The following is a 27624-nucleotide window of genomic DNA, read 5'->3' on the forward strand; positions in this document are numbered from 1 at the left end:
GGGTATGGTATTTTAAATATTGTGTGATTTCATTATTTTGGCTAAATTGATTTTAAGAATGGGGTTGTAACAGAGGTCGACACAGCCTGCCAGCGAAGGCTACATTTCTATTGGATTAGACAAAGGACGTCTGTGCGCGTTTGTTTACCTTCATTTTCCCCACTCTCCCGTTCACATGTACACCTGTAGACTTCTGATTTAAGTGCTTATACATTGCCTTCTCATGATGCACCAGCAATAACGTACATGTCATGGTTACGTTTGCGTGTAATTAACTGGGTTATATGTTATGTCTATTTACATTTGGGTTTTACGTTTTTGGTCGAGGCTCTTTAAATGATGGCAACATTATCAAATGTTGTTATACTATTGGTCATTTCACACGCGATTTGCAGCGTAACATTTAGGTCATAGGCTTTATGTGTGTTTATATTAATTTATTTTAAACAAATATTTTCTTTCTATTCTCTCCAGCCCTGTGCCAAGATAAAGCCGTCTCCATCTTCACCTCTATCCGTGCCTGACGACCCTCTTCGGGAGACCTCCTCCCCGTCGACCGCTCCTTCAGAGCAGATCGCCGGGTGCCAAGCCCCGCTCCCCACCGTCTCAATGAAGGAGCCGGACGCGATAAAGCTCTTCATTGGGCAGATCCCGCGGAACCTGGAGGAAAAAGACCTGAAACCGATCTTCGAGCAGTTTGGAAAGATCTATGAGCTTACAGTGATAAAGGACAAGTACACGGGCATGCACAAAGGTAGGGAACTCTTCCCATTAAATATACATTAAAGAACTGGCTTATTACAGTGATTAAAGACAAGTACACGGGCATGCATAGATATAGGGAACTCTTCCCATTAAATATACATTATAGAACTGGCTTATTGTTCTCTCTACAATTAAATTACTTCAGATGAAATGTTATTGGTTGTATTAAGCGTGACATAGTTGGCAGGCAAGATTTTTATTTCAATACAAGAGGGTAAGAACAGATGGGCGAATGAATGATAATGAATAAAAGCAGATTGGACTTTAGCTCCTATGTTATTGCGAAATTGATCTTATAATTTTTAAGGGACATTGCTCTAGGTAACATTTTACCATTTATTTAAACAGAATGATGCAGCAATTCATAAAGGATTACCCAGCAACAGATTCCCCCCCCCCCCCCCCCCCCGCCAACCTTTTTGAGTCACACCCTCCAAACCAAAGCTGCATTTAACATTTAACATTGACAAATGTCTGCTATTAAATGTACCCCCCCCCCCCCCCACACCCAAATATCATACACACCAACATATATATTTGTGTGTGTATATATAAATATGTGTATGTGTGTGTTTAATTACTGATGTTCTCCACTATAATACACTGGAGGAGTTAATATGGGGATAGTAGACATTTTAGGTCATATTTTGAAGCAGACTGTGCCCCATATGTGACTCCATGGCAAGGTCACTGTAGTGTGTTCCTCGCCCCAAGCTTTAATGTTTTCAGCAGGTCTCTCTAACTGTGCTGGCAGATGCGCTGCAGTGTTTTTTTGAAGTGCTCTGTTTACCGAGTGTGCTGTGGCGTCACCGTTACCTCTCTCTCCCCCCTCAGGATGTGCCTTCCTCACGTACTGTGCCCGCGAGTCCGCTCTGAAGGCCCAGAATGCATTGCATGAGCAGAAGACGTTACCGGGGGTGAGTACCATCTCTGGCAACACTCATACACGTCTAAAAAAAGAAAAAACGTCAAACCGGTTTCTTTGATTGGAGACCCATATTGCAGGGCTATAGATGATAACAGGATGCTGTCTGTCAGCAAGTCTCACGGCTTTCTGTCTTTAGCACTGACACGGAAAAAGGGAGGTGACATGCTGAGATTTGTCCCATTAACAGCTGCTGTGGCGTCTCACAGAGAGTCTGTTAAAGCAACAGTTCATAGTCTACATCAGTGTACATCTCGGGTCTGGTGTTGATTGCTGTGATTGTGCAGTAAAGTCCTCTGAGACTGGAAAGAAAACATCTTGGTTATTTTGAATTCATTGCAGAACTGGACACGACAGCAATATGCTGTTTGTGTATAATATTTTGCTTGTTGTCATTGATATTGATTGTGTAATATGCAGAGAATTATAGTTATTATGGAGTGTCAAACATCAAAATGAGACATGCTTGAGATGTTTTGCCTACTTGAACATCTTTTCTACTGGGCATTCATCTGTACATCTGACAAATGCACATAAGAGGGCAGAGAGGGGTTGGTTGGCACAAAGTTAACTACAGGGTGCTGCCAGCCTGCCACAAAAATATTACATTAAAATGATTGCCTCACAGACATCTATTCTGTCAGAACATATAAAGGTCACAAACTGTTGAGGTAAAGGGTCACATTTTAAAATTTGCAGAGTAAAAAAAATGGTCCCCCGACAAAATACTTTGTACAATTATGTTAGGTTGAAATAAAGACATTTATTAATTTCAGTATATCGAAATCAGAATCAGCGATATTTTGATATGAAATATGAAAATATGGTGTGTCCTAATGTGGGTGGGGTTGGTTTGGCACACTGATTTTGGGTTTGTTTGGCAACATGTGTTTTAAATAAAAGATAATTAAAGATCATAACTATTATTAAGTGATCAAATGTAATTTTCTTTAAATTGTCATATTAACGCCAAATACGAAGACTGTTGAACGTTTATATTTTCTGGTTTGAATGAAATGCTGAAGTTATTTATAGTCACTTTATTCTTTATATATAGCATTTTAAATTGGAGCCAACCAACCCCATTGCATGTCCTGTGCTGGGGCTGGTTGGCACAAGTGTACAATGTAACTTTAATCATAACTAAAATAATTGAAGGGATCATTTGTGAACATTAAAGGTACAGTGTGTAGTTTTTAGTTGCATCTATTTGTGAGGTTGCTGAATTGCAACCAGCTGAATATTCTTACCTTTACAAGCATGTGCAAGTACCAACAGTGGCCATAACAATGCAAAAAGCCCTATCTCGAGCCAGTGGCCCCTTTCGAATAGTCTTTTTGGCTTAGGATGGTTCCTTACTGAGTGAGATGACCCGGAAGTAAGTGGCAGCCATGATGAGAACTGGTTGAATTCTCTGAATGCTTAGGAAAGGTGCTTCAGTGCATATCTCCTTTAGCTTTACATTTACATTTAGTCATTTAGCAGACGCTTTTATCCAAAGCGACTTACAAGGAAGTTGCATTTATACATGAGGAGCAGTTAGGGGTTCAGTGTCTTGCTCAGGGACACTTACACACTTGGTAAGTAGGAGTGGGGAATTGAACAAGCAACCTTCCAAAGGGAGGATAGGGTACACTGACATAGGGTACACTGGAGGATCCTTTACGAAAGGAAAGGAGATAGTACTGCACCACAACTCCTTGTTGCGGCAGCAACAACCCAATCAGAACTGATCAATGTGACCAACATCAAACACATTTTCCTTTGCATAAGTCTTTATGAATTTGACTTCACATCTTTCCATGAGCTCATGACCGTCTCCATCGAGGTCAAGGAAAAGTGGTTAGGAAAAGACAAAAGGACAGACTCTCCGACTGCAGACAGTGTGTTGTAAGACAACCTGCTCCTGATGTAGATACGAAGGGCTTATTCTAAGCTGACGAAAACACGATTCATAGTTACAGGTAATTATACACTAATGAAAACATAATTATAAATATCATATTCCGTTTCTACTAATGAATGGCACTAAAAAAACTACACAATCTTATACTTATCCTTTATTAAGTACTGGTAACTGAGAAAAATTTGATACAGAGTGACAAGTGTGCCAGCCAATCCCGGTCCCACCTACATCATGATGCAGCTCAATAGAAACAGAGTCGCTTTATTGAGGCTGAGCAGAAGAGGCTTCTGTCATAAGAGAACTTAATTTTCATACACTGAATTATTGAAAAAGGTAATTGGTGGTTTACCCCTGCTAATCCAAACACATCAGTATGCCTGAACGTACGAGTATCACTCAGACTGAGCTGTGTGTGTGTGTGTGTGTTTATGAAATTCTACATGAGAGTGTATGCGTGTTAGTGTGCTTATGTATGGGATCAATTTAGTGACAAAAAGATTTACAAATCTCTCTTATTTGCAAAAAACACGATGTGCTTTGCAAATGCTAGACACGTCTATGAAAAATACAATGTGCTTTGCAAATAAAAAAATGCTACTCGCAAACAAATAAGGACAAATTCAACAAATCAAAACAAAAAATGGAAATAAATTAACATCTTTTGTATGGGTATATAATTTGGTTTTACAAGTGCAACGCACACAATACACAACAACCACAACATTTGTGGATCAGGTGATTTTTGGCACGTTTTTTCCCGCTTGTTTGAGTTGCAAATGTAAACACTTGTATGAGTCGCAAAAGCAGCAACACCAAAACAGCTTGTGGCTCTACTGGTGCATCTGCTTTGCATTCAGCTCATGGGACTAGTGGGTTGTGTGCCTAGAGAACAATAATAGATAGCTCTGTCTTACACATTACGTTAAGATACATCGCACAGATAGCTACAGATTGCGGGCGATTTGCTAATGCAGTAATGTTAGCTACTTTGCCCTGGTTCGTACAACACATCCAATCGCTGTGCTTATCTCTCAATTGTTTTACTTTTGATATCTGGATCCACAATGAAATTTCAGTTCGCAGAGCTCCGTCTTGGTCGGCTATGTATTATCTTGTGTGAAGTAGGATAACAGCCCTACGCTAAGCCTCTTTCTGCTTTCTGTGTGTGTCCTTCCCTGTTGTACTGAAATAAAAACAACAATCAAATAACCCACTTTGTCAACATTCAATTGACGGATATCCTTTTAAAAGGCCGTCCAGACACCCATTACTTAATCCTCAAAACTTCAGACACTGGTATACTTGAAACTAAGTACCTAGGGCTCCTGTTAGAAAGGCAGTATGTAGACCAAATAAAGAATTGTTATATTACATTTCTTTTAGTTAGACACAGGAGATGTTAAAAATTCCTTGTGCTATTGGTTGGGGACTTCCCACATTGCCCAGACCTCTCATTCAGTGTGGACACATGCGTCCAATTTCCGATTTCAGTCCGATTTAAATTGGATATTGGACACATGTGACTCCCCAGAACTAGATTCATTGTGTCCAACTTGAGTCCGACTGGACTCCGATGTAAACCCCCAGACACACGATTCGATTCCGCTGGTAATTGGACTGGGCGCGCATGTGTCTCTCGTATCTGATTCAAATTGGACAACAACAACTTTTGCACGTGCTTGAGATCGCGCCCACAGACATATACATGCATCATATATAATGTATATGATATGATAAACGCTGCTAGACGCTCAGTTCTTGTGCTCCCTCTCATTCACGTTGAAATACTGAAAGCGAAAGTGAAACTTAGAAACTGGAACGCAACTGTTTGGGACAGAACGCGCTAATTCAGTGAACAAATATTTTCTTATTACTTTTCCACCCGTTGTTAGTCATGTAATCCATTCATATCGATGTGAATCAATCAATACTAATACAACTTTAACTGTGGTGTGTTTTTGTTTCATTTCACAACGTATTTACTGTATAATCAACGGTTTTGTTTCATTTCACAACGTATTTACTGTATAATCAATGGTAGCATTTGATTTGAACTGATCTAGTTTTGTCACTTCCATGTGCTTTGAGATAGAGCAGTTAACCCCCCATGGAGACCCCATGGAGAGAATCGGATAGGATCGGAGTGCTGCCATCATGTGCCCGCACTGAGAGTCATATGCAAGTAAATATACTAGCATCATCATCTTATTAGGCACAGGTATCAAGTGGTAGACTCAAAAATGGGTAAACATAATCACACAGTTCAATTGTTGCTCAAGATGAGCAAATATATTGATAAGTGACTTTCCTGTTGTGACTTTCTTTTTACTTTCAGCAGCATTCTTGATTGATCATCATACATAGCAGATCTAGGATTTTGGACCATAGAAAGAGATTGCTAATGAGAGAGATGTTATTAGGATGAAGACAACCTCTTCAGAACAGAATCCCTAAAGGCACATCACAAACCACACAAGCAAAACCATTTCAAGGTTTCACACACATTTCAGTAATTTTGGTGTACGAAGATAGCATCGATAATCGCTATTCGCTACACTGCAGCCCTTTGGATTTTGGTGGAACGGGAGGTCCTAGCATGAAGACCATTCAGAGTGCAAAGACATAAATAATGCATACTGAGACTGAGCTCTGCTGGTTGAAACTTAATTGTCCAGATATTAAAAAATAGAACAATTAAGAGGAAATTGCTGCATTTGGACGTTCTGTACAAATCGGGACAAATTAGTTAGCATTAGCAATACAGCTATAGCATTACAGCTAGCAATAGAGTTAGTTACATGTCTGCAATGTGTACTGACTGTGCGATATACCTTTGCTTAATGTGGAAGATACAATTATCTGTAATCATACCTGAAAACAAAGATTTAAAAGAGCAATATGTAGACAGGACACCAAGTGATTTAAACCGATACTGCATTCCAAATTCAAAATATTGGCAAGTGTTGTCTCGAAGCTCATGCTTGAAGCTCATGCCAGGACACTTAAACTATACAGTCAAGCGCAGTACGAGCTCAACATTAAACTGTCAAGTTAACATGACTGGAATCCATGAGAGCAGTGATGGAAATCAGTCAGCTATCACCGCCGCCCACCCATACACACAAAAGACAACCCGTGCAAGCGTATTGTTACATTTGCGACGCATTTCGTAACGGGTCTGGTTCGCCTTAAGATAAAGAATTGTTTAGTGATGCTGAATATTGAAACTTCATTAACTAGTAGCCTAAAACAGCTACACGGGCATAGAGTCTGACAGTTTAATGGACTTGTAATTATTATGCCATGCTATTGGGAGTGAAAATCTGTGAGATTCAGTGTCATGAAAAATGTGGCAATCTGTAAGTCGCATGGATAAAATAAGACTTGTGTCTCAAATACTTATTGCCTTGATAACCCAGCTGCACATCCCCGTCCCATCCTTGCTAGTAGCCATGATATATTAGTAATGGTTAGCTGAAGCTCAGTACTTTCCTGTTCAGGAGAAAATGAGCCAACTCAGCATCTGTCTTAAAATCCTTCTGGGCTCTTAGCTGTCTTTCAAATGCATCTCCAATATGTACCCGCATTTTACTACGTCTCCGGTCATGCCTTTTTAGAAGGATGCCCAGGCTTTATTGGTCAGGTAGAATCTTGGTTGGTCCAGTTTGTTTGCTTACTTCAATGATGATCGCACGCTGTGTTCGTTTTCTTAACTGCCAACTCGAGGTGTCGAAATGGTACTGGAGAAATGGGCAGAGGGCGGAATCAATCAAATCGTTTGTGACTAATATAAAAATAAAACAAATCAACGTTCCTGTTCTCTTGTCACCAGCCATTTGCTGAGATGAATGGAAGGCAGATGTCCCTGAAGTGCCACCCAGTTGTTTTAGTGCCTTGAAGTTTGCACCTCGTACAAGAGGAAAAACAGTTCCAAAAATCACCTGATTCACAAATTACATGCTAGCTGGGTACTGTGTGCGTTGCACTTGTAAAACCAATTATATAGACATACAAAACACGGTTTATTTATTTCCCTTTTTAGTTTTCCCATTCTTCGTTTACATTTTTGGAACCCCATTTATATTTGCAAAACGTTATTTTTTGATAGACGTATTTTGCATTTGCATGGTGTACATATCATGCAAATCATGGAGCATTTATAAATCACATTCTGCTTTATTGCAAATCATGGAGCATTTATAAATCACATTCTGCTTTGTTGCAAATCATGGAGCATTTATAAATCACATTCTGCTTTATTGCAAATCATGGAGCATTTATAAGTCACATTCTGCTTGCATACAAATTTGTAAAAATAATGTGTTATCTTCATGTCAGTATATTGATCCCATACTTATGTAGTATATGAGGGTGTGTGTGCGTGCTTATGAGGTAGTATATGACTGTGTGTGTGTGTGTGTGTGTGTGTGTCTTTGGGGAGCCATGAGCACCAGTACAAATCCGGTTATTAGCATGACAGTAGTCTGACCTGGCTGACCTCTGCATGTGGAGATCAGCATGTGTCCCCTCTCTTAAATCCTCTCCTCCTTCTCCTCTCCTTCCCGTCTGCTCTGACCACCTAAACCCCCTCCACCCATCCCCCTTAAGTTTTAAAGCTCTCAAGTCTGCATCTCTAACCCTCTCTGCATCCCTAACCCTAACCAAAAACCCTAGATTCACTGCTTTACACACACATAAACACACAAACACACACACACAATACTCACCCATTCACCCTCTTTTAAAAAAGCCACCTCAATTTGGCACAAAAAGGTCCTTACACATTCACACACACGTGGGCACCCACTTACAAACAAACACACTCCCTCTCTCTCTCGCACACACACACACAGAGAGGCAACCCCTTCTTGTCTTATAGCCCCCTACCCCCACACTTACCTCAGCTGAGAGGCCACTAGCACCTGCTATTTTAGTGTTTGAGATCAGTGTGGTACAAAGGAGGGGAGTCTGGGATACCTTATCAAGCCATGTCACCAGGATGCCTTTTTGTCCTTCACAAACGTATCTGCACTGTTATTACAGACTACGGGAAACTATCTCCATCCTCCAAGGTGGTAACAGGGCAGGCAGAGAAATTACTCTTTTATTATCGATAAAGTTTGTTTGCAATGCACATAAAATGCAGACTGTACACATACAAATACATTACCGTATATGTAACCAATATTCATATACACACACACACACACACACACACACACGCTTACCTATATGTATATACACACATATATACTGTCCATATATACACTGTTGTACATTTATTCACACTTTGATACATGATTTCCTATTTCTGTCTTTTTCTCGCTCCCACACGCGCTCACACCATCATTTATTTTAGAGGCAGCTGTGCGAGGTGTGACTTTCCTCCGATTCACCTCTTTCTCTCTATTCTGTGCTACTTGTTATGCTTTCCCTTCCCCCTTTTTTTAACTTTGGAAGTATTGACATCTCATAGGGAGTTAAACTTCTCTTAATTTGAATGATTTTTTTTACTAATGCACAGCGAGAGGGAGGGAGTGAGGGAGAGAGATAGAGAGAGATAGAGATAGAGAGAGATAGAGATATAGAGAGAGAGTGAGAGTGAGAGATTGAGGGAGGGAGAGGGAGAGTTATAGAGGGTGACCTGGAGTAGAGAGTGAATGAGTGAGTGAGTGAGCGAGGTGGAGAAAGGGAGTTGTTGTGGAGAGGGCTAGATAGACGGAGGGGAGAACAGATGGCTTGACTGGAGCAGCACCTGGCCTTGTGTTTCCTTTCAGGTGAGAGTGACTCACTGGATTCAGCCAAGAACCTCATCCACATCAGCATCAGGGCTAGGGCCTTTCCTAAGAGCACTGCTACCTAGCCAGAGAGATAGAGAGATAGAGAGATTCAGAGATATATATATATATAGATAGATAGATAGATAGATAGAGATAGATATAGAGATTCAGAGATATAGATAGATAGATAGATATAGAGATTCAGAGATAGATAGATAGAGACACAGAGAGAGATAGAGAGAATGACTGTAAGAGAGTGAGTAGGGAGGAAGAGAGGGGTGACCATAGGGGGACTGTAACGGCCTTAGGAAAGAATGATTCGTGAGAATCATATCAGGAACAAAGGGAAGCCAGCCTGGCACTGGTGACCACCCGTCCTCCTCCTTGGCAGCCCTCTGCTCCCCCGGTTTATCTCTCCTTCCCTTCCCTACTGGTGCTGGCGCTGGAGCCCGGCGTCTCCTCCGTGAGCAGGTTAAGAATCTTGTCTGTCCAAGTCAACAGTCTTTGGCCACTGGCCACCAGTCACAGCAAGACATGCACACACTGCCCCTGTGTGTGTGTGTGTGTGTGTGTGTGTGTGTGTGTGTGAGTGTGTGAGTGTGTGTGTGTGTGTGTGCGCATGCGTGTGTGCGCGCATGTGTGTGTTTGCATAGTGTGTGTGTGTGTGTGTGTGTGTATGTGAGCTTGTGTAGGTGTAGGTGTTTGTCCACGGTTCCAGGAACGTCTGAGCTTCCCGACAGTCTCTATTAAAATTAGCATTAGCATTAGCTTGTGTGCTGTTCCACAGTTTATCTGTACTCCAGACACTGTTCTCAGATTAGACAATTTTTATTTCAATGGTGTAAATTGGAGTCTGTCAATCTATGGTGAACCAGCTGTGTGTGTTGAAGGTAATATAACTCCCCCATTTTGTGTTGAGAGATCTGCAATGAGATCTTTATTTCTGCCTTTTATCCCCCCGATTCCCTCTTCCTTTCATTCATGCCTTTCCAAATGTGGGAATTCTACTATTCCAGTCTAGAAGAAAGGAGGCGCTGAACAGGGATGCTGAGTAATAGTGAGGATATGAAAGTATAGGACTGATGACTGACACATGCGTGTGAATTGGGTTATCTTTGTGTGGTATTGTCTTAATTAACATAAAAGAAAGTGTATTTTGCTTTTGTGTGTGTTGGAAGAACAGTAGATGAGGTTTGTGTTGTGGGGGAAGGGGAAGGCAGGTGTTTGAACCCAGAGAGGGGGATGGTGTGTGTGTGTGGGTGGGTGGGTGTGTTGGTGTGTTGGCAGAGAATGAAACAGACATGGGCCCAGATTGGACCTCTATAATTAGACCAGATGCATTCAGTGTACATCTGCTTCATATAGATCATACACTCTGGTAACTCATGAATGGGGACGATGGAAATGGGGTATAGATGAACTTGTGTTCTCCGATCATTTGGAGATTATATAGTCTGCCTTTCAGTGTGTGTGTCTTCTGATTTGAAGTGCTGTTTTGACATACATTCATACACATATTATGTTTGTGGAAAGAGTTGGGTTACCAATGCTAAAGGTTTATAAGATGGGTCTAAAGATGTGAGCCAGTCTTCATTAAAGGACACACTCATACATGAACTCACAGAGGCTCAAGCATACATATGGCTAGCTACTTTAAGAGTATTCCACCAAGCTCCCTGACGCCCTAGTAACCCTAAGTGACACACACACACACACACGGACACACACACGGACACACACACACACACACACACACACAGACATATATAAAGCAAGTATCTCTAAGACATCCATCATCAAACACTGAACATGCAAGAATCCTCCATGTTTCTGATAGCAGTAAGCATCATCAGCTTCAATTTGGACATACACATGGGCACACACACACTCAACACACACACAAACACTCACACATCTCTTCACAGGCCAGCAGATTGCCCAAGAGAAGACACGAAGGTTGGAGGGAGGGGGGTTAATTAAAGAGAGATTGGACAGATGAATGAAGTGTGTTGGGGGGGGGGGGGGGGGGAGAAGAGAGAGGAATGAATGAATGAATGAAAGTTTAACATAATGAGCGGCGGGTGGTCATGGGGGAGGGGCAAGAGAGATTGGGAGAGGGTGGGAGGGGGGGCTAGAGCCAGGGGAGGGAGGGGTAGACAACAGAGGGGATTTTGGGGGTGTATCTATCAGCTTAAATACAGACATCTGTTTGTAAGACACTGCCTGCCTGTGTGTATGAGTGTGTGTGTGTGTGTGTGTGTGTGTGTTCACGCTTGTGCCTGGTCTCTAATGACTGCACAGAATCTGGTTGAAACTTGATCTGATTGACAGGACGAGCTTCTATCATGGCGTCTGCTGCTAGAGACGATAGTAATGATGGTAAACAGTCTGTCTGTGTGTGTGTGAGAGAGAGAGAAAGAGAGAGAGAGAGAGAAAAAGAGAGAGAGAAAGAGAGAGAGAGAGAGAGAGAGAGAAAGGGGGACGGACGGACGGACGGACGGACAGACGGTGTCTCTCTCTCCATTCCTATCCTAACTGAGAGCACCCATGCCTGCTGTGCTGTAGTCTTGGCTGTAGCCTTTGGTTCAACCTCTGCTCTATCTGCTCTCACTACCGGGGCGGGGAAGGCTGCTCTTTATCTAGCGGCGACATTCAGCATTTAGACACTGACATCACAATCATCTCCTTAGAAACAAGCATCCAGAAATGGGTGTTACCGTGACACCACAGTGCAATCATAAAGAATCCTGTTCCGCTCTGTTCTGTGCTGTTCTGTAAAACAGTGATGTATGGTTACTGTAATGTAGCCTTGGAGAGCAGTGTTGGAACCGGCCCCGGTGTGTCTGATGGGGGTAGAGAACCTGCTGAGAAGGAGCTGACCCACCGGGGGCCTTCAGCAGTAATTGATGAGGGTAATTGATTATTGATTATTGATTAACAGTCTGCACCGGTGTGAAGGTGTGAAGATGTTATTCTCTTTGTGCCCGATTGATTCCCTTAAAAGACACAGAGGGACTGTTTGGCAGGGAGAAGGAGAGAAAGGATAAAAAGATGGGGGGGGGGGGGGTGGTTGGTGGAAAAGGGGGACAGAGTGGGAGATAAACAGAGAGAAAATGGGGTGGGGGCTGTTTGGGTGTATTTTAGTGGGGGGAAGTGCTCGGATTTATGGTTTGCCTGATGTTTGTATTTGACTGTGGAGGAAGGGATTTTGGCACTGTGAATTTACAATGATTTAGCATTTTAGTCTTTCAGTGTCTATATTCTCCTTATCTCTCTTAGAGATTATACCTGTGAGAGAGAGAGAGAGAGAGAGAGAGAGAGAGAGAGAGAGAGACAGAGAGAGACAGAGAGAGACAGAGAGAGACAGAGAGAGACAGAGAGAGACAGAGAGATACATAGAGAGAAAGGAAGCAGGAAGGAAAGAGGAGGGGGAGGGCAGGAGGTGAGAGAAAAAGAGATTGGGGGTTGGGGTGGCACGTTGATTACGGTTTCACGTCCCGTTGCCAGGCAACGGCTGGGAGCAAGGGATGCCGGGTTGCTAGGGAACGGGGCACGATGCAATGACCAGCGCCTCACTCAAGTATAGGGCGGAGGTATTGAGAGATAAAGAGAGAGAGAGAGGGAGGGAGACAGACAGACAGAAGTGGAGTCTGTCTTTGTGTTGTCCCCTACACGCATACACAGACTCGCATACAAACACACAAATTCACAAATATTCACATTTACATGCACATACTCTACGGGCAAACAAATTCACAAATGCACTCACAGATGCATATACATGAACAATCATACATGCTCCTTCAAACATACACACCCCCACACACACACAATCATGATCACTGATGCATCTGCTGTTCTGACTCAGTGCCTTAATTGTTCAGCTGATTGCTCACGGTTCACACAACACCTACCACAACCTCAGTTTGTGTTTGCGTGCGTGTGTGTGTGTGTGTGTGTGTGTGTGTGTGTGTGTGTGTGTGTGTGTGTCTGTCTGTCTGTCTGTCTGTCTGTCTGTATCTGTGTATGCGCGCATGTGTGTATGTTGGGGAAAGAATGTTTCACACTCTGTGCCCAGCAAAGCCTATTTATATCTGCATATTTATATTTCTCTGTGCGCACACGGGCCTGTGTGTGGGGGGGGGGGGGGGGGTGGGGGGGTGCAGTACTAGTGTGGTGTGTGTGTGTGTGTAAGGAGAATGATGACTGTCAAGCTCTCTTAACGGTCACTCATGAAGATCGACTGACTAAGGAAACAACACACGTGAGACAGATGTGTGTGAGAGAGAGAGAGAGAGAGAGAGAGAGAGAGAGAGAGAGATTATACTGTATCTCTCGCTTTTTTGTAAAGCGAAACCAGCTGTATATGATATGTGTTTGATATGCAAGCACTCTGTTTAGTTCTTGAGGGTGTGCAGAGTGAGTTCATGAGCAGTGAATCGTATGTGTGTTAACGTGTTTGTGTGCATAGTGGTGATAAGTATGATGATTGTGTGTTTAGCGGTCAAGGCAGTGGGTTAAGTGTTGGGGCGGGGGTGGGGAGAGAATGTGATTTGATTGAATAATCTATGGATTTAATATCTCATAATCCCTCTGAAATCCTCCTCCGTAGAACAGGGACCGATTAAATGTGTGTGTGTGTGTGTGTGTGTGTGTGTGTGTGTGTGTGTGTGTGTGTTTCTGTGTGCTTGCATACGAGGTTGTGTGCCAAAGTAAAGATAGATATTGATGGTCTTGGTATACATGCGTTGAATTTCTGTATACATTTGTGGTGAATAAGGTGTGTGTGTGTGTGTGTGTGTGTGTGTGTGTGTGTGTGTGTGTGTGTGTGTGTGTGTGTGAGAAAGTGTGTTGGAAATATCTTTGCACCGTAGGGAGCCAAACCAACAGGTCCCATTTTGATTTCAGTAGTATTTTTTCTCAGCTCTCTCTTAGGATTTGTGTAATAATATAATATCATGTTAAACATGTTCTTCTGTTACTCTTGCTGTGTGCATCTTATAGCTTTCTCTCTCTCTCTCCTCCGCTGTCATCTCATGGTTTCATAATCACCTGTTCATTGTCATTCTGCTTTTGTACGTGTTCTTTCCTCTTCCCCTCGCTCCTCCTCCTGTACTCTCCCTCGCCCTTCACCTGAACACTCCTCACGCCATCCTCTCCATTTGTTTATCCTTTCACCTCCTCCCTATCTCTCTCTCTCTCTCCCCCCTTCCCCCCCCCCCCCCCCCCCCCCTCTCTTTCCTCCGCCTCTCCTTGTCGTCCGGGGCAACCTTGTTTACCTGCTGGGGAGCTCTAGTCATGGCGTTGCCATGGTGACTGCGGCAGCAAGGCAGGTCTGCGTAAGGCTGGTTGCCGTGCCGACCTGAAGTGGCACAGTTCTGATGGCTTTGTGCTCGCTCCCTTCTCTTTTGTGCCCTGTCTTTTTACAGTTCTCTATCTATCTCTCCCCTCTTTTCATCCCATTTCCAATCTCTCCATCCCTCTCTCTCCTTCCCTCAATGTCCTGCTCAATCTTTGACAACCTCGTTCTCAATCACTGTATATCTCCGTCTGTTATTTCATCTTTTTCCATGATGTCCATAAAAACAACTCTATATGTACTACATTTGATATCGAAAAGAGATAGACACTCACACACACACACACACACACACACACACACTCACAGACATACAAACAAATACACACACACACACACACACACACACACTCACACACATACAAACAAACACACACACACACACACACACACACACACACACACACACACACACACACACACACACACAGTCTCGTGCCCGTTTTAGCAGATGATATACCTCTAGCAGCAGGGGTCAGCTGTATGTTTAAGGGGAGGATTAAGGGAAGTGGGCCAAGGCTCCAGAGGCCCTATGTTGTTATCTACCCATTCCATGGTCCCTCAGCCTCAAGTTTATTTATTTGTCCCCCCCCCCCCCCTTCTTCAAAATAAACAGGATGGCAACCACTCTCCCCTCCCCTAAGTAGACGCTGTGTGCCCAAGTAGACGCTGTGTGCCCAAGGTGACCTATAGAGCATAATGACTCTTACGGGCAGAGAAGCCCCTGCAGTCATCCCTTGACCATTCGTATGAGACTTATGTGGACATATGAGAAGTGACCCTCAGGCCCAACGCTGTCAGACGTGCTCAATCTATACAGTCACTGAGGAGTCACTTGTATCAATAAGACACTCCTAGTCGATTTGCCGATGGAAGACCCCTTGCAGTGTGTTTGGGAGAGAGTGTGTGAGCGTGTATGGTTGCGTGTGTATATGTTCGTTGTTAAGAGGGTGACTACGCGAGTATTTGATCAATAGTGTGTCCGATCAAGTGATCGGTGCTGATCAGAGTGAATGGATCAGCCGTCAGCTTAAATGTCAGCGCCTCCATAATTAAGACCTTCATTAAGTCTCTGCCAGCCACCCCTTCTCTCTCCCTCCCTCCTTCCTTCCACTCTCCCTTCATCCCTCCCTTTCCTCATTTTCTCTCTCTCTCTCTCTCCATTCTTCCGATCATCTCCTTTGCTCACTCCTCTTCTCTGTCCTCCCTTTACTCACCCCGCCTCCCATCACCTCTCCTTTCTTCTCACAATGAGTATTCTCTCTCTCTCTCTCTCTCTCTCTCTGCACATATTAATTTCTCTCCCCTTGCTTGATCTCTGCGCATATCAATTATCTTCTTTCTCCTCTCTTCCCTCCTTTTCTCATTTCCTCTGCTCCTCTCTTCCTTTCTGGTTCACAGTGTATTTTTTTGGGGGGGGTTTGCATTTTGGTTGCAATTGCATATGCTTGTATATTTAAGAAATCTCAGAAAATCTTGGAAAATGTTATATCAAATAATAATAAATGTTTTATAAAATATATCATAAATATGTTGAATCAAAGCATAAATAAGATATGGGCTGAGTTCTCTCAGTTGTCTCAAAGTGTATTTGGGATCTTTTTTCACATCCTTCGTTCCCTCTCTTCTCTGCAGACTCTCCTCTCTGTTTTCCTCTCTCTTTCTCTTTTCCCCTCTTGCGGGCCTCTGAATCTCTCACCATGTTAATCCAGCGCGGCTGTGTAATCCAGATTAGCCAGCAAGTGCTCTTAATCCCATCACCCAGACCCACGTGGGTGTGTGCTTTTCCTGGTACCCATCCTGATGCCAGGGAGGGAGCAGAAGAGGCCAGGATTAAATGTGTGTGTGCATGTGTGTGTGTGGTGTGTGTGTGTGTGTGCGTGTGTGCGTGTGTGCGTGCGTGTGCGTGTGCGTGTGCGTGTGCGTGTGCGTGTGCGTGTGTGTGTGTGTGTAGGCGAGTGATGGAGGGAGAGGGGGAGAAAGAGAAAGAGTTAGAAATAAGAGAAAGATGATACGTGACGCTTTGGAAAAGGGTCAAAAGAAAGGAGTGCATGAAGCTTCACACGCAAGGCATCACACACACACACACACTCACAAACACACACACAAGTACAGCCATGCACGGTGGTGTTTGCCTAAACATGTGTATCTGTTGTGTGTGTTGCAGATGAACCGGCCCATCCAGGTGAAGCCTGCTGACAGTGAGGGGAGAGGAGGTAAGAACAGCACAGCCCAACACTGTTACTCTCTGCAGTTGCACACCATTTCCTCTTAGTACATGTTGACACATATACACTATATACTACACATATATACTATCCAACCCACAGAGCAGTCAGCTCTGGTGCTGCATCCATTGCAAGAACTCTAACTGTGCTGTAGAATGACTAGGGTACTGGCCGAAAACGCATACATACGGTATATTTGGGCATTTTCAGTTTCTTTACATTCCATTAATTCAAATACAGACAACCAAATACACAAAAGATGTCAAAATGCTATAAACTCTGATCTTATAATGTGCTGAATGTGCATTCATCAAATAATATTTGCTTTTAAATGTTTAATAAAGATATGATAACATGAAGCTGTACAAAACTATTAACTATGCACACGAAACGTAAATGTTCTCAGTCAGATATAAATACTTTATATGTTACACTAGTCTCCATGGCTACAGACACACACATGCCATAGACAGAGACAGCACACGCAGAAAAATAAGAGATTCAGAGCGAATGAGAGCGAGTCCACACCTGTTGGCTCATATCCAAAGCTGAAAATCAGCAATGCCAGGCCCAGCATCTAATGTCTTCTGCAAGACAGGAACACCATTATAAGCCACCATCGCCCTCTGGTGGCAGGGGAGGGGATTTATTGCATGGCCATTGTGTCTTGTCACAGACTGTCTCATTGTCAAGGTGTTCATGTTGTGTCGCGTCATTGAATGTGTTCTGTTTTTTTGTTTAAAATCTGTGCTTGTCTCTGTTGCGTATAACTTCTCTCACGTTCCATGTCTTTTTCATGAATGCTTCTATTTTTCTTTTTCTATCATTTTACCTTACCTCTTCACCCCATGTCTTTGAGCTCCCCTCTCCCCTTTTCTCTGGATTTGTCCCTCCCTCTTTTTTTGTCTCCTGTCTGTCTGTCTATCCGGCTGTCTGTCTGCGCCTCTCTCCGTCTCTCCATCTCCCCCCTTTGACCCTCTGGCGCCACCTTTTCCTCCAGAAGACAGGAAGTTGTTTGTGGGGATGCTGGGAAAGCAGCAGACGGACACTGACGTGAAGAAGATGTTTGAGGCCTTTGGCAGCATAGAGGAGTGCACCGTGCTTCGGGGCCCTGATGGGACCAGCAAAGGTAGCGTGATGACTACACCTGATGCAAACACACCTGCTGTGTGTGTGTCTCTCTCTCTCTCTCTCTCACACACTCTCTCACTCTCTCTCTCTCACTCTCACTATCTCTCTCTCGCTCTCCCTCTCTCTCTCACACACTCTCTCTCTCTCTCTCTCACACACTCTCTCTCTCTCTCTCACACTCGCTCTCTCTCTCTCTCTCACACTCTGGGCCTGATTTACTAACAGGATTGCGCCCATTTCTGGCGTAAAATAGCGGTCGTAAACATAAAACGGTATTTACTAAGGGGCCACAGCGCATATTAACGCCTGTGGGGGAGGTAACGTGGAGGTGGGTGGTAACGTAGGCGTGAGGCGCAATTTACGTGGGAGGAGACAAGGTAAGTGCGCCTAATGATGTCATGCGTGGTATTTACTAAACTGCCTGTCGAGCGCACGTCTCCAATTTGCAGGATAATTCTCCGCCTCATAAAAGCACGTCTTAACCAGTAAGCGCATTTCCACTGAGTCTGAATACGTTGATATGGCAGCAGTAATAAGAGCAAGGCGAAGACATAGACAGAGGCAGCGCACAGAAATAATTTTTTCAACTCGTATAACAATTGTTCAATTAAGCGAACCAGAAATCATTAGACGGTACAGGTTAACCAGCCACGCAATACTTCAATTACTGGACCAGATCAGAGACGACATCTAACCCTCCAACCGGAGATCACATTCCATTCAATCAGTTGGTAAACATTGCAAATATTGGCACCGGATCATTTCAAACAGTTATAGTATCAGCAGTTGATATATCTCAGCCTTCACAAATATTCACACAGGTAGGCTACTCGAAGCATTGCTATGGCGCACTGGTCAATACATTTCCCCACTGCCACAGCTGAAATTATAGACATCAAACAGGACTTTTTTTGAAATCGCAAACTTTCCGAACGTAATATGAACCATTGATTGCACCCACGTCCATATATATTGTAGTGAACCCATGTCCCTTGTAGAAATAATTAATCTCGCCATGTACACATCTATATTGTTATAATAGACAGTTTATGCATTAATGCCACCAATAGCATATTCTTTATAATCGTGTTATTTTAAACATCTTGCTGTATGGCGGGCAGAACAACAATATAGCAGCACATTGAATCAGGTTCAGTGATTGAGCGAACGTGAACCAATATCTATCTCCAATTCGCTGAAGCTTCATTTTCTCTTCCTAAATAAATACCACGGAAAATGCGGAAAAACACCGTGCGTTAATGTGCGAACGCAGTTTAAGCAGCGGTCGCAATGTTAGTAAATCAGGCCCTATATAGGGCGGAGTAAACACAGTTTGCCCAGCGCAGATCTGGTTTGATAAATACCAAGTAAAATGCGCAAAAACACCGTGCGTTAATTTGCGAACGCAGATTAAGAAGCGCTCGCATATTAGTAAATCAGGCCCTCTCTCTCTCTAGTACTCCACTGAACCTGATGCAAACACACATGCTCCAGACACACACACCCATATGCACATACACACACTTGTGCATCCCTGTCTCTCTCTCTCTCTCCCTCTTTCTCTCTCTTCTGCCAGAAAACACTCTCAGACCACAAGCACTCATCCCTGACACACCCACTCACAGGGTTCAAACCCTGCCAACACACGTTTCACGTCTGTACTCACCCATTCACACACCACACACCCTTGACTCTCACACACACAGAGAAGCCAGAAACCTCCCATCCCCCCGACACACTTACCAACCAGTAATACAACCCACACTAATACACACACACACACACACACACACACACACACACACACACACACACACACACACACACACACACACACACACACACACACACACACACTCGCACACACAGAGGCTCACACACTCTCACTCACAGGGAACAAAAGCACTCTACACCAGCATCCTTGGCGTACAGGATTAAGCCCAATTTTTGACTGAATGGCTCTGTCATAGCACTGGGACTCTCTCTCTCTCTCTCTCTCTGCAGAGAGGTTCCATTTAGTCCAGAGCCACGGCTTAATCCCCATCTGGGCAGCCTGTCACCTAATCTCATCCCAGGCGACCCTATCAGTACAAACAGTGCTGAACGGGGTTTCTTTCCCGTCTGGAGGCCGGCCAGCTCGTCAGAACCCGTGGCACGCTGCCATGGTGTGGGCGGGGCTAGTTGTGTGTGTAGCCATGGTGTGGGCGGGGCTAGCTGTGTGTGTAGCCATTGTGTGGGCGGGGCTAGCTGTGTGTGTAGCCATTGTGTGGGCGGGGATAATGAAGAGTTGAGGAGGAGTGGCTTATGTTAATGCCTATGGAGAAAGGGGTGAACGCTGGGCAGAGGGAATGTATTTTGTGTGTGTGTGTGTGTGTGTGTGTGTGTGCATGCATATGCTTTGGGGATTGTCTGGGATGCTGGTCTGTATTTTGCATGGTGGAATGGTGGATGATATTACTGTGAGTGCTTCAGCAGTGGTGCGTATATGTGAATGGTTTTATCAGGCACACAGAAATGATGTGAATGCTTCCTCTCTCTGTGTGTGTGTGTGTGTGTGTGTGTGTGTTGCAGGCTGTGCGTTTGTGAAGTACCAGAACAACGCTGAAGCCCAGGCTGCTATCAGCTCATTGCACGGGAGCCGCACTCTACCGGTAAGTTACGCTCTCTCTCCCTCTCTCTCTCCCTCCCTCTCTCTCTCTCTCTATCTCTCTCCCTCTCTCTCTTTCTCTATCTCTCTTTTACTCTATCTCTCTCCCTCTCTTTCTCTCTCTCTCTCTCTCTTGCTCCCTCTCTCTCTCTGTCTTTCTCACTCTCTCTCTCACACACACACACACACACACACACACACACACACACACACACTCCTTCAATCTGTAGTACTCATCTACAAGGGTATCCTTGGGTAATCATATACAGTCAACCATCTGAACAACAGTTGTGAGACTTCTCAGCCACACACACACACACACACACACACACACACAAACACACACAGAAACACACACTCTCTTGTGGTTCGTCTTACCTTCTCACACTCTTGTACCGCTGTCGCCTCACTCAGGGTGCCTCATCCAGTCTGGTGGTGAAGTTTGCTGACACGGAGAAGGAGCGAGGCATCCGCCGCATGCAGCAGGTGGCCTCCCAGCTTGGGGTCATCAGCCCCATGAGTCTCCACCTGGGGGCCTACAACGCCTACACTCAGGCCGTGAGTAACAACGCTTACTCCCAGGCCGTGAGTAACAACGCCTACGCACAAGCCGTAAGTACCAGCTAATACAGACAAGGTGCAACACACACACAAACACACACACATACACACTCTTAACATGCATGAGGTCTGCACAACTCACACACCCACACACACATATGCACCAGACACGGGCAGGCAATGTGCCTACAGGCAACATACGTTGCCATGGTTTCACACGTGAAATCCACAGAATTTTCCAAGCATTTACATTAGCAAATATGAACTGGTTGTACTGCTGTCGTAGTCTGTAGGATTGTTCTCAGGACTTCTTTTCATCCCTCATGTTTTTTCTCTCTTCTCAGTTGGTCCAGCAGCAAGCTCTGGTGGCCCAGTCGGCGTACCTGTCTCCCGTAGCAACGGTTGCCTCTTTGCAGATGCAGCAGCTGGCGGCCCTCAATCCCAACAGCATTATCGCCACACCTATCGGCACTCCACTGGGCACGCCCCTCGCGTCAATCACCCCTTCCTCAGGTAACATGCCAACAAGGTGCACAGGTGTTGATGGAACACAGTAGGAAATAGCCATAACACTCCTCATATCTTAAAGCCCTTTTCCAAACGCATGGACACTCTGCAAACGAATTTGAAACAATCAAACCATAATAACAACAGAGAACTAAAGAGCAAACAGACTGTCCACATGGAGAAAAACAGGAAGAGAATAGGATTGAGGACAGAGGTGTATATAGGAGGAGTAATGTCCTGAGAATCCTCTTGTGCATGACCACCACGTTATAACTTTCCAGATGGGAGGACTGTGTCTCCATAGGGTCGTGATCTGAGGCAGTATGGCTATGTTCAGACTCTAGGAAAATCAGATTTGTTTTCTATAATTCGATCGATTGAGATGGACTGTTATGTGCAAGTAATCAGATTGGATTTGTGTGTCCAGACATCACCAACCTGCACCCAAGTGCATGGGTTGCTGTGGTAACGGCGAAGGCGTCAGTCAGTAATTTGGCGCTCTGCTAGTAGTAGCATGAATTCCAGCACTTCCATGACTGTAGATTTTTGATGTTGTGTGTCGCGTTGCAAGTAACCCAAAAAAAAGCTTCCGATTTGAGCGGCAAGAGCGGCCAGACTGAGACGCGACTGTCGTAATCTGTATTGGAATCGCATTTCAAACCGCCTCTGGTTTGGATCCGATTTGTTTTTTTTGCTGTCCAGACAATCTGGATACAATCTGGATATGCCAAAAAAAACAGGACTGACCATTTCTTGGAAATTGTCCTGGGATAATATGCCTGTAGTGCTTTATCTCTCATGACAGGATCATGTGGCTGTGAGGTGCATGACCAGCAGTATTTCTCCGCCATGTGTGCAGGTACCAGCACGCCTCCAACCATTGCAGCCACAGCCGTCTCGGCCATGCCTCCTCCACTCTCAGTCAATAGCTACCCTCCTCCACCGCCCAATGGGCAGTCAGCCACTGAGTCGCTCTACACCAATGGGGTGCATCCATACCAAGGTCAGAGCTCTACCCTCACTATGAGTGTCAAGGAACCTCTCTGTCCTGCAGGTTAAAACTCTATTAGGACCTAATGACCAATTTACAAGCGTAGAACCTCATTACATATCGAAAAATTCAGTACTCACAGCCCCTCATAAACGCAAGGCTAGCCTGTCTGCAACCTCTCTTTACCTCCAGTGTTGACTGGTCCGTTCTCATCTATCCATTTCTTTATTTGTTTCTTATCTTCTCCCTCCATCAGCTCCGAGCCCGGTGCTGGACCCCCTCCAGCAGGCCTACGCTGGCATGCAGCACTACACTGGTAAGCTTCCTCCCCCTGCTCTCTCATCCCCTCCCTCTAGCTCTACCAACGCTGTAGCCTCAGCATGGCCGTGCATATCTAATCACATCTGATGTCTCCTTGCCCTCATTGTCTACACCTCTGTCCTGCAGCCACGTACCCCGCTGCATACGGATTGGTCGGACAGCCGTTCCCCCACCAGCCCACCCTCGTCGCACAGCAACCACAACAGCAGCAGCAACTGCAGCAGCGTGAGGGTAATCATGGTTACTACCTGTCCAGGCAGACCTCACTCACTGCAACTTGTGAGTTACATAGTCTGGGTTCTGTCTGAGAGGGAGAACGCTCCCTTCCTCCCCAAAGTATTTTTATGAAAAGGATGATTCAGCATTAGATCTGAAGTCTGTGATTTTTTTTCTCTTCGTTTATGTCTGTTGTAGAGCTTATATGCAAGAGGTCACTGTCTTGCTTTATGCCTCATTAGTTCGAACTGGAGGCATTTATGGAGAAAAGACTGGATGTGGATTAGGCTCCACTAAGATCTCAGATCATCTCATTCTCTCTTTCTTTCTCTCTCTTTATCTCTCTCTTTCTCTCTGTTTCTCTCTCATTCTCTTTCTTTCTCTCTCTCTCTCTCTCTCATCTTCACTGTGTGCGATCATTTTTTCTGTTTGTCTTTCACCTACACCTCTCTCTCTCTGTCAACACATCTCCTTTTCTGCCTCCCTTCCTCAGGTCCAGAGGGTTGTAATATCTTCATCTATCACCTGCCTCAGGAGTTCACTGACTCTGAGATGCTGCAGATGTTTCTGCCCTTTGGCAACGTCATCTCGGCCAAGGTGTTCGTGGACCGCGCCACCAACCAGAGCAAGTGCTTTGGTGAGCCAAGCCCACCCATTCAGCCCCGAGTCAGACAACTAGACTGAAAGAGAAACAGAGTTGGGGGAGGGGGGAGTGAAGGAGCATCTTAGAGAGTGAGTCAGAATGACTCACGAGAGTGAAGACAGAATGAGGACAGAACAAAGTTCAAGGTTCAATTTATCTGTGCATACATCGGAGTGTGTGGAGCTTAAGGGTTTAGAAAGGAGACCACGTGAATTAAGATAAATAAAATAAACAGCATTTATGAAAGAAAAAGTGCAAGGGCACTGAGAGTCAGCGAGTAAAAGACTTAAAACAGTGGAGTCAGACGACAAGACCTCAAAGGAAGCCAGACGCCACTATAATGTGCAGCGCAGACACACTAATCAGCCATAACTCAGCCACCCTCCCCTTTGGCTGCTCCTCACAGGCTTCGTGAGCTTCGACAACCCGGCCAGCGCCCAGGCTGCCATCCAATCCATGAACGGCTTCCAGATCGGCATGAAGAGGCTCAAGGTGCAGCTCAAACGACCCAAAGACGCCAACCGGCCCTACTGAGCGTGACGGACCGAGAGAAAGGGAGGAGGAATCGGTGAAAGAGGTGAGCCCTGACAGGACGGACGTGATGAGGGGTTTGAAGGAGATTTTTGCAGAAACATCAAAAGGTGCTGCAGGGCGGGGTTGTTAGGGGATGGGTATTATGGGATAGTACTGAGCTGGTAGTCTGATCTGATGGGACGCTTTGAGGCATCTGCCCCATTGTGTCGGGAGATGAAGCCAACAGAGGCTGTTTAAGGCTGGACCATGTATCCTTAAGGCTGCAGCCTGTGGCTTGAGGGGGGGAAATAATATGGGAAACAACCAGAGCAATATTCTGTACCTCCAGCTGCAGTTTCAACTAAATGCTTTATACTTTATAAGTAATAGTTGTCCTCTGGTTTCTCAACAGTGGGGGTCATTGTAAAATGAGTCTCTGGTCAAAAATGAATTATGTTTAAACAGTGTATGGCCCCCCAACACAAGATTTTGTTTTTGTGAGGCGGGTGTGAGTCAAAAACATCCCTGTGGTTTTTGGCAGTCTGTTTTGGGCGGAGGGCTAAGCTCCAGCAAAGCTTTGTGAAGGTCACGTGTGACCCGCTGATGCAATTTGTCACTCTCAGGGCTGTTGTTGACTCACACTTCAAATACAAAAATGAAAATAGAAACAAGCTGTTAATGTGAGAAGTGCCACTCATTCAGCGTAAATGTTATGTAGAAATACAATGTGAAAATCCTAAAGCAGCTTTGCAAAACTAAAAATAAACATTAAATATTTTGACCCTGAAATAACAATAATCTGAATTTTATTGAAGGAGCATTAAAACTGTGATTTATTAATTTTTTTACCTTTTTATTTGATTGTTTTTGTGTGATTGTGTCCTCAAAACAAACAAACAAACATGCGGCCCCATCACGCCACACCCCCAGGCTGCCCTGTCCAATCAAACAGGGTGTGGAGACCACGGCGCTATGGCTACGGTTACCTAGCAACTAATAAAGATTCCCCCTTCTTCCTCTCACAGCGTTGTAAGTTGATTGGCCTGTGTTGGTTGCTGTGGCGATATCTCTTGCCTGTGATGGTTGCCATAGAGGCCAGCGCCTCTGAATCCACCATGCTGAGTGATGCATGGCGGGTTGCTGTGGCGACCATGAACTTGTGTTTGGTGCCTTGTGACTTTCTATTTTTGTTTTATAAATACTGATCAATAACTTAAACTGCTTCCAAGCTAAATTAATACTGCAAATCCCGCAGGTTATGAATAACATAGCCAATATTTTCATTATAACACTAAACCAACTATTCAAACAAGTACCATCTCAGATTAAGAAATATGCTTAAGCTCTGGTTCCGGCTGGACTGTTTTTGATCAGTTCTCTGTGTTTGGTTGGTCATGACTATATTTCTTGGCTACACTCCCATGTTTAGTTTGGTGCTGTACTAGTTCTGTGAATGTGGGGGTTTCCGTGTGGTTGTATTTGAATCAGAGAGATTGTGCTAGTGGGTATGCTGTTTTGTGCAAATGACCGAGTGAAAGTCTGTTTGTGTGTTTGTGTGTTTGTGTGTATGTCTGTGTATGTTTATTTATGTTTGTGTTAGACAGTATACTTTCTATGCCCAATGAGATGTCATGAGTAAGAGATAAAACAATGAAAGGTGACCCTTTTTGTGTGTGGGTGTATATTTTTGTGTGTATGAATGTTTGCTTGAGTGAGATTTGTCCTGGCTGTGTGTGCATCTGTTTGTGTGATAGCGTGACTCATCCTTTTATATCTCAAAACTCACACGAGGTTTGAGGTGACAGTGTGTGGTTGTCATGGTGATAAGTGACATGTTATGCCCACAAGAGAACAGCATTCCTTTGTAGGAATTCTGGGATTTTTAGGAAACTGAGCCAAAAGGAAAAAAAATACCCAAATTGCTGTTACATTTAGGCCATTTCATTTGCTAATTATAGTGTTGCTGCAAATACAAACTAGAACCCAGAATTCCTACGGTGCATGTTGGAGATTTGTTTGCCTGCCAAAAAAATGCTCCTGGCTTTAAACAAAACAAGTGTCTGCATACGCTCATACACACATTCATTCACACCAGCAAACACACTCACTCACTGTAACGCTGAGATGGCTCACTGGAATAGAAGCATTCCACCCTCTTGACACTCTGACGCATCTGCATCTGCACTTTGGTTTCTGAGTCATTTTAAGACACTCTCTCCACTGACCCACAACTGACATTTTAAAAACATATTTCCAACATAAAAACAAAATACATTTCTTGCATCGCTGGAACCACCCAGTGACCCTTACACCTTTTTTTGTGGTGCAAACAGAGGCTCAGAGTGGATGGTGAACTGCAGTCGTCAGGCTTAAAGATCATAACAGAGATGACAGGAGTTCTATCTGTTTCTGTTTGTTATAGTTTTGTTAAGTGTAACAGCCGGTACTGTCTGAGACCAGCCTGTCCACACAACTACCTCTGCGCGCCTTCCCAAAACAAGTGTTGGGGTCACTGTACAAGTTCCATGATGGGGAAAATAAAAAATTCAAAGGATACGTATCTAATTGAGTTTTCAATTTGCTTCCTCTCCATCTCTCCTGTTCAATCTTTTACTCTCTCTCTCTTCCTCTTCCCCTCTCTTTCTCTCTCTCTCTCTCTCTTTCCTCATTCTCTCTCTTTCTCAGGAGGAACAGGACCAAATGAGGAGTTCAGTGTGGAGGTCTGTCTCTCCTCTGCTGTTTTAAAACAAGGGACCAACTGCTCAGCAAACCAAACCCCATCTAGCTTCATGCATAGGACTAGAAAATCTCCCAGAACCCATGCGACTGAAGAACCCAGGACCAACCCACTCTCCTTAAAGCATAATGTCAAAAAAATTGAAATGAAAAATAAAAAAAACAAACAAGTACAATAGCACAGCACACAGCCTAACCCACAACTCTGCCTAAGACGGGCTTGCCAACCCAACTCATATCCTGTGAGCAGGCCCCCTCACGCTTAGAGAGAGAGCCAGCCAGACCCAAACATATACAGGAATAGAAATGCACTGCTCTGCTCATTCCCACAGATGGCGCTGTGGGCATCATAACTGCGTTTTATTAATGTCATTATTATACCACTGCCAGAGTCC

The 27624-nt window shown here is 44.4% G+C and overlaps 1 protein-coding gene across 1 annotated transcript; it reads left to right on the top strand.

The window, feature by feature from the left end:
* The first annotated feature begins 584 nt into the window (after positions 1-584).
* Positions 585-27611, top strand: celf3a (cugbp, Elav-like family member 3a). Its single transcript, XM_080837410.1, has 14 exons — positions 585-754; positions 1600-1682; positions 16903-16951; positions 17964-18092; positions 20666-20745; positions 21156-21326; positions 21647-21815; positions 22669-22812; positions 23057-23116; positions 23248-23352; positions 23831-23974; positions 24387-24557; positions 25424-25522; positions 27179-27611. Exons 1-12 carry the CDS (start codon positions 610-612, stop codon positions 24512-24514), a joined length of 1407 nt encoding a protein of 468 aa, XP_080693536.1. The 5' UTR covers positions 585-609; the 3' UTR covers positions 24515-24557; positions 25424-25522; positions 27179-27611.
* The last annotated feature ends 13 nt before the right edge of the window (positions 27612-27624 follow it).

The sequence above is a fragment of the Sprattus sprattus genome, assembly GCF_963457725.1.
Source record: "Sprattus sprattus genome assembly, chromosome: 4".
NCBI classification, from domain to species: Eukaryota; Metazoa; Chordata; class Actinopteri; order Clupeiformes; family Clupeidae; genus Sprattus; species Sprattus sprattus.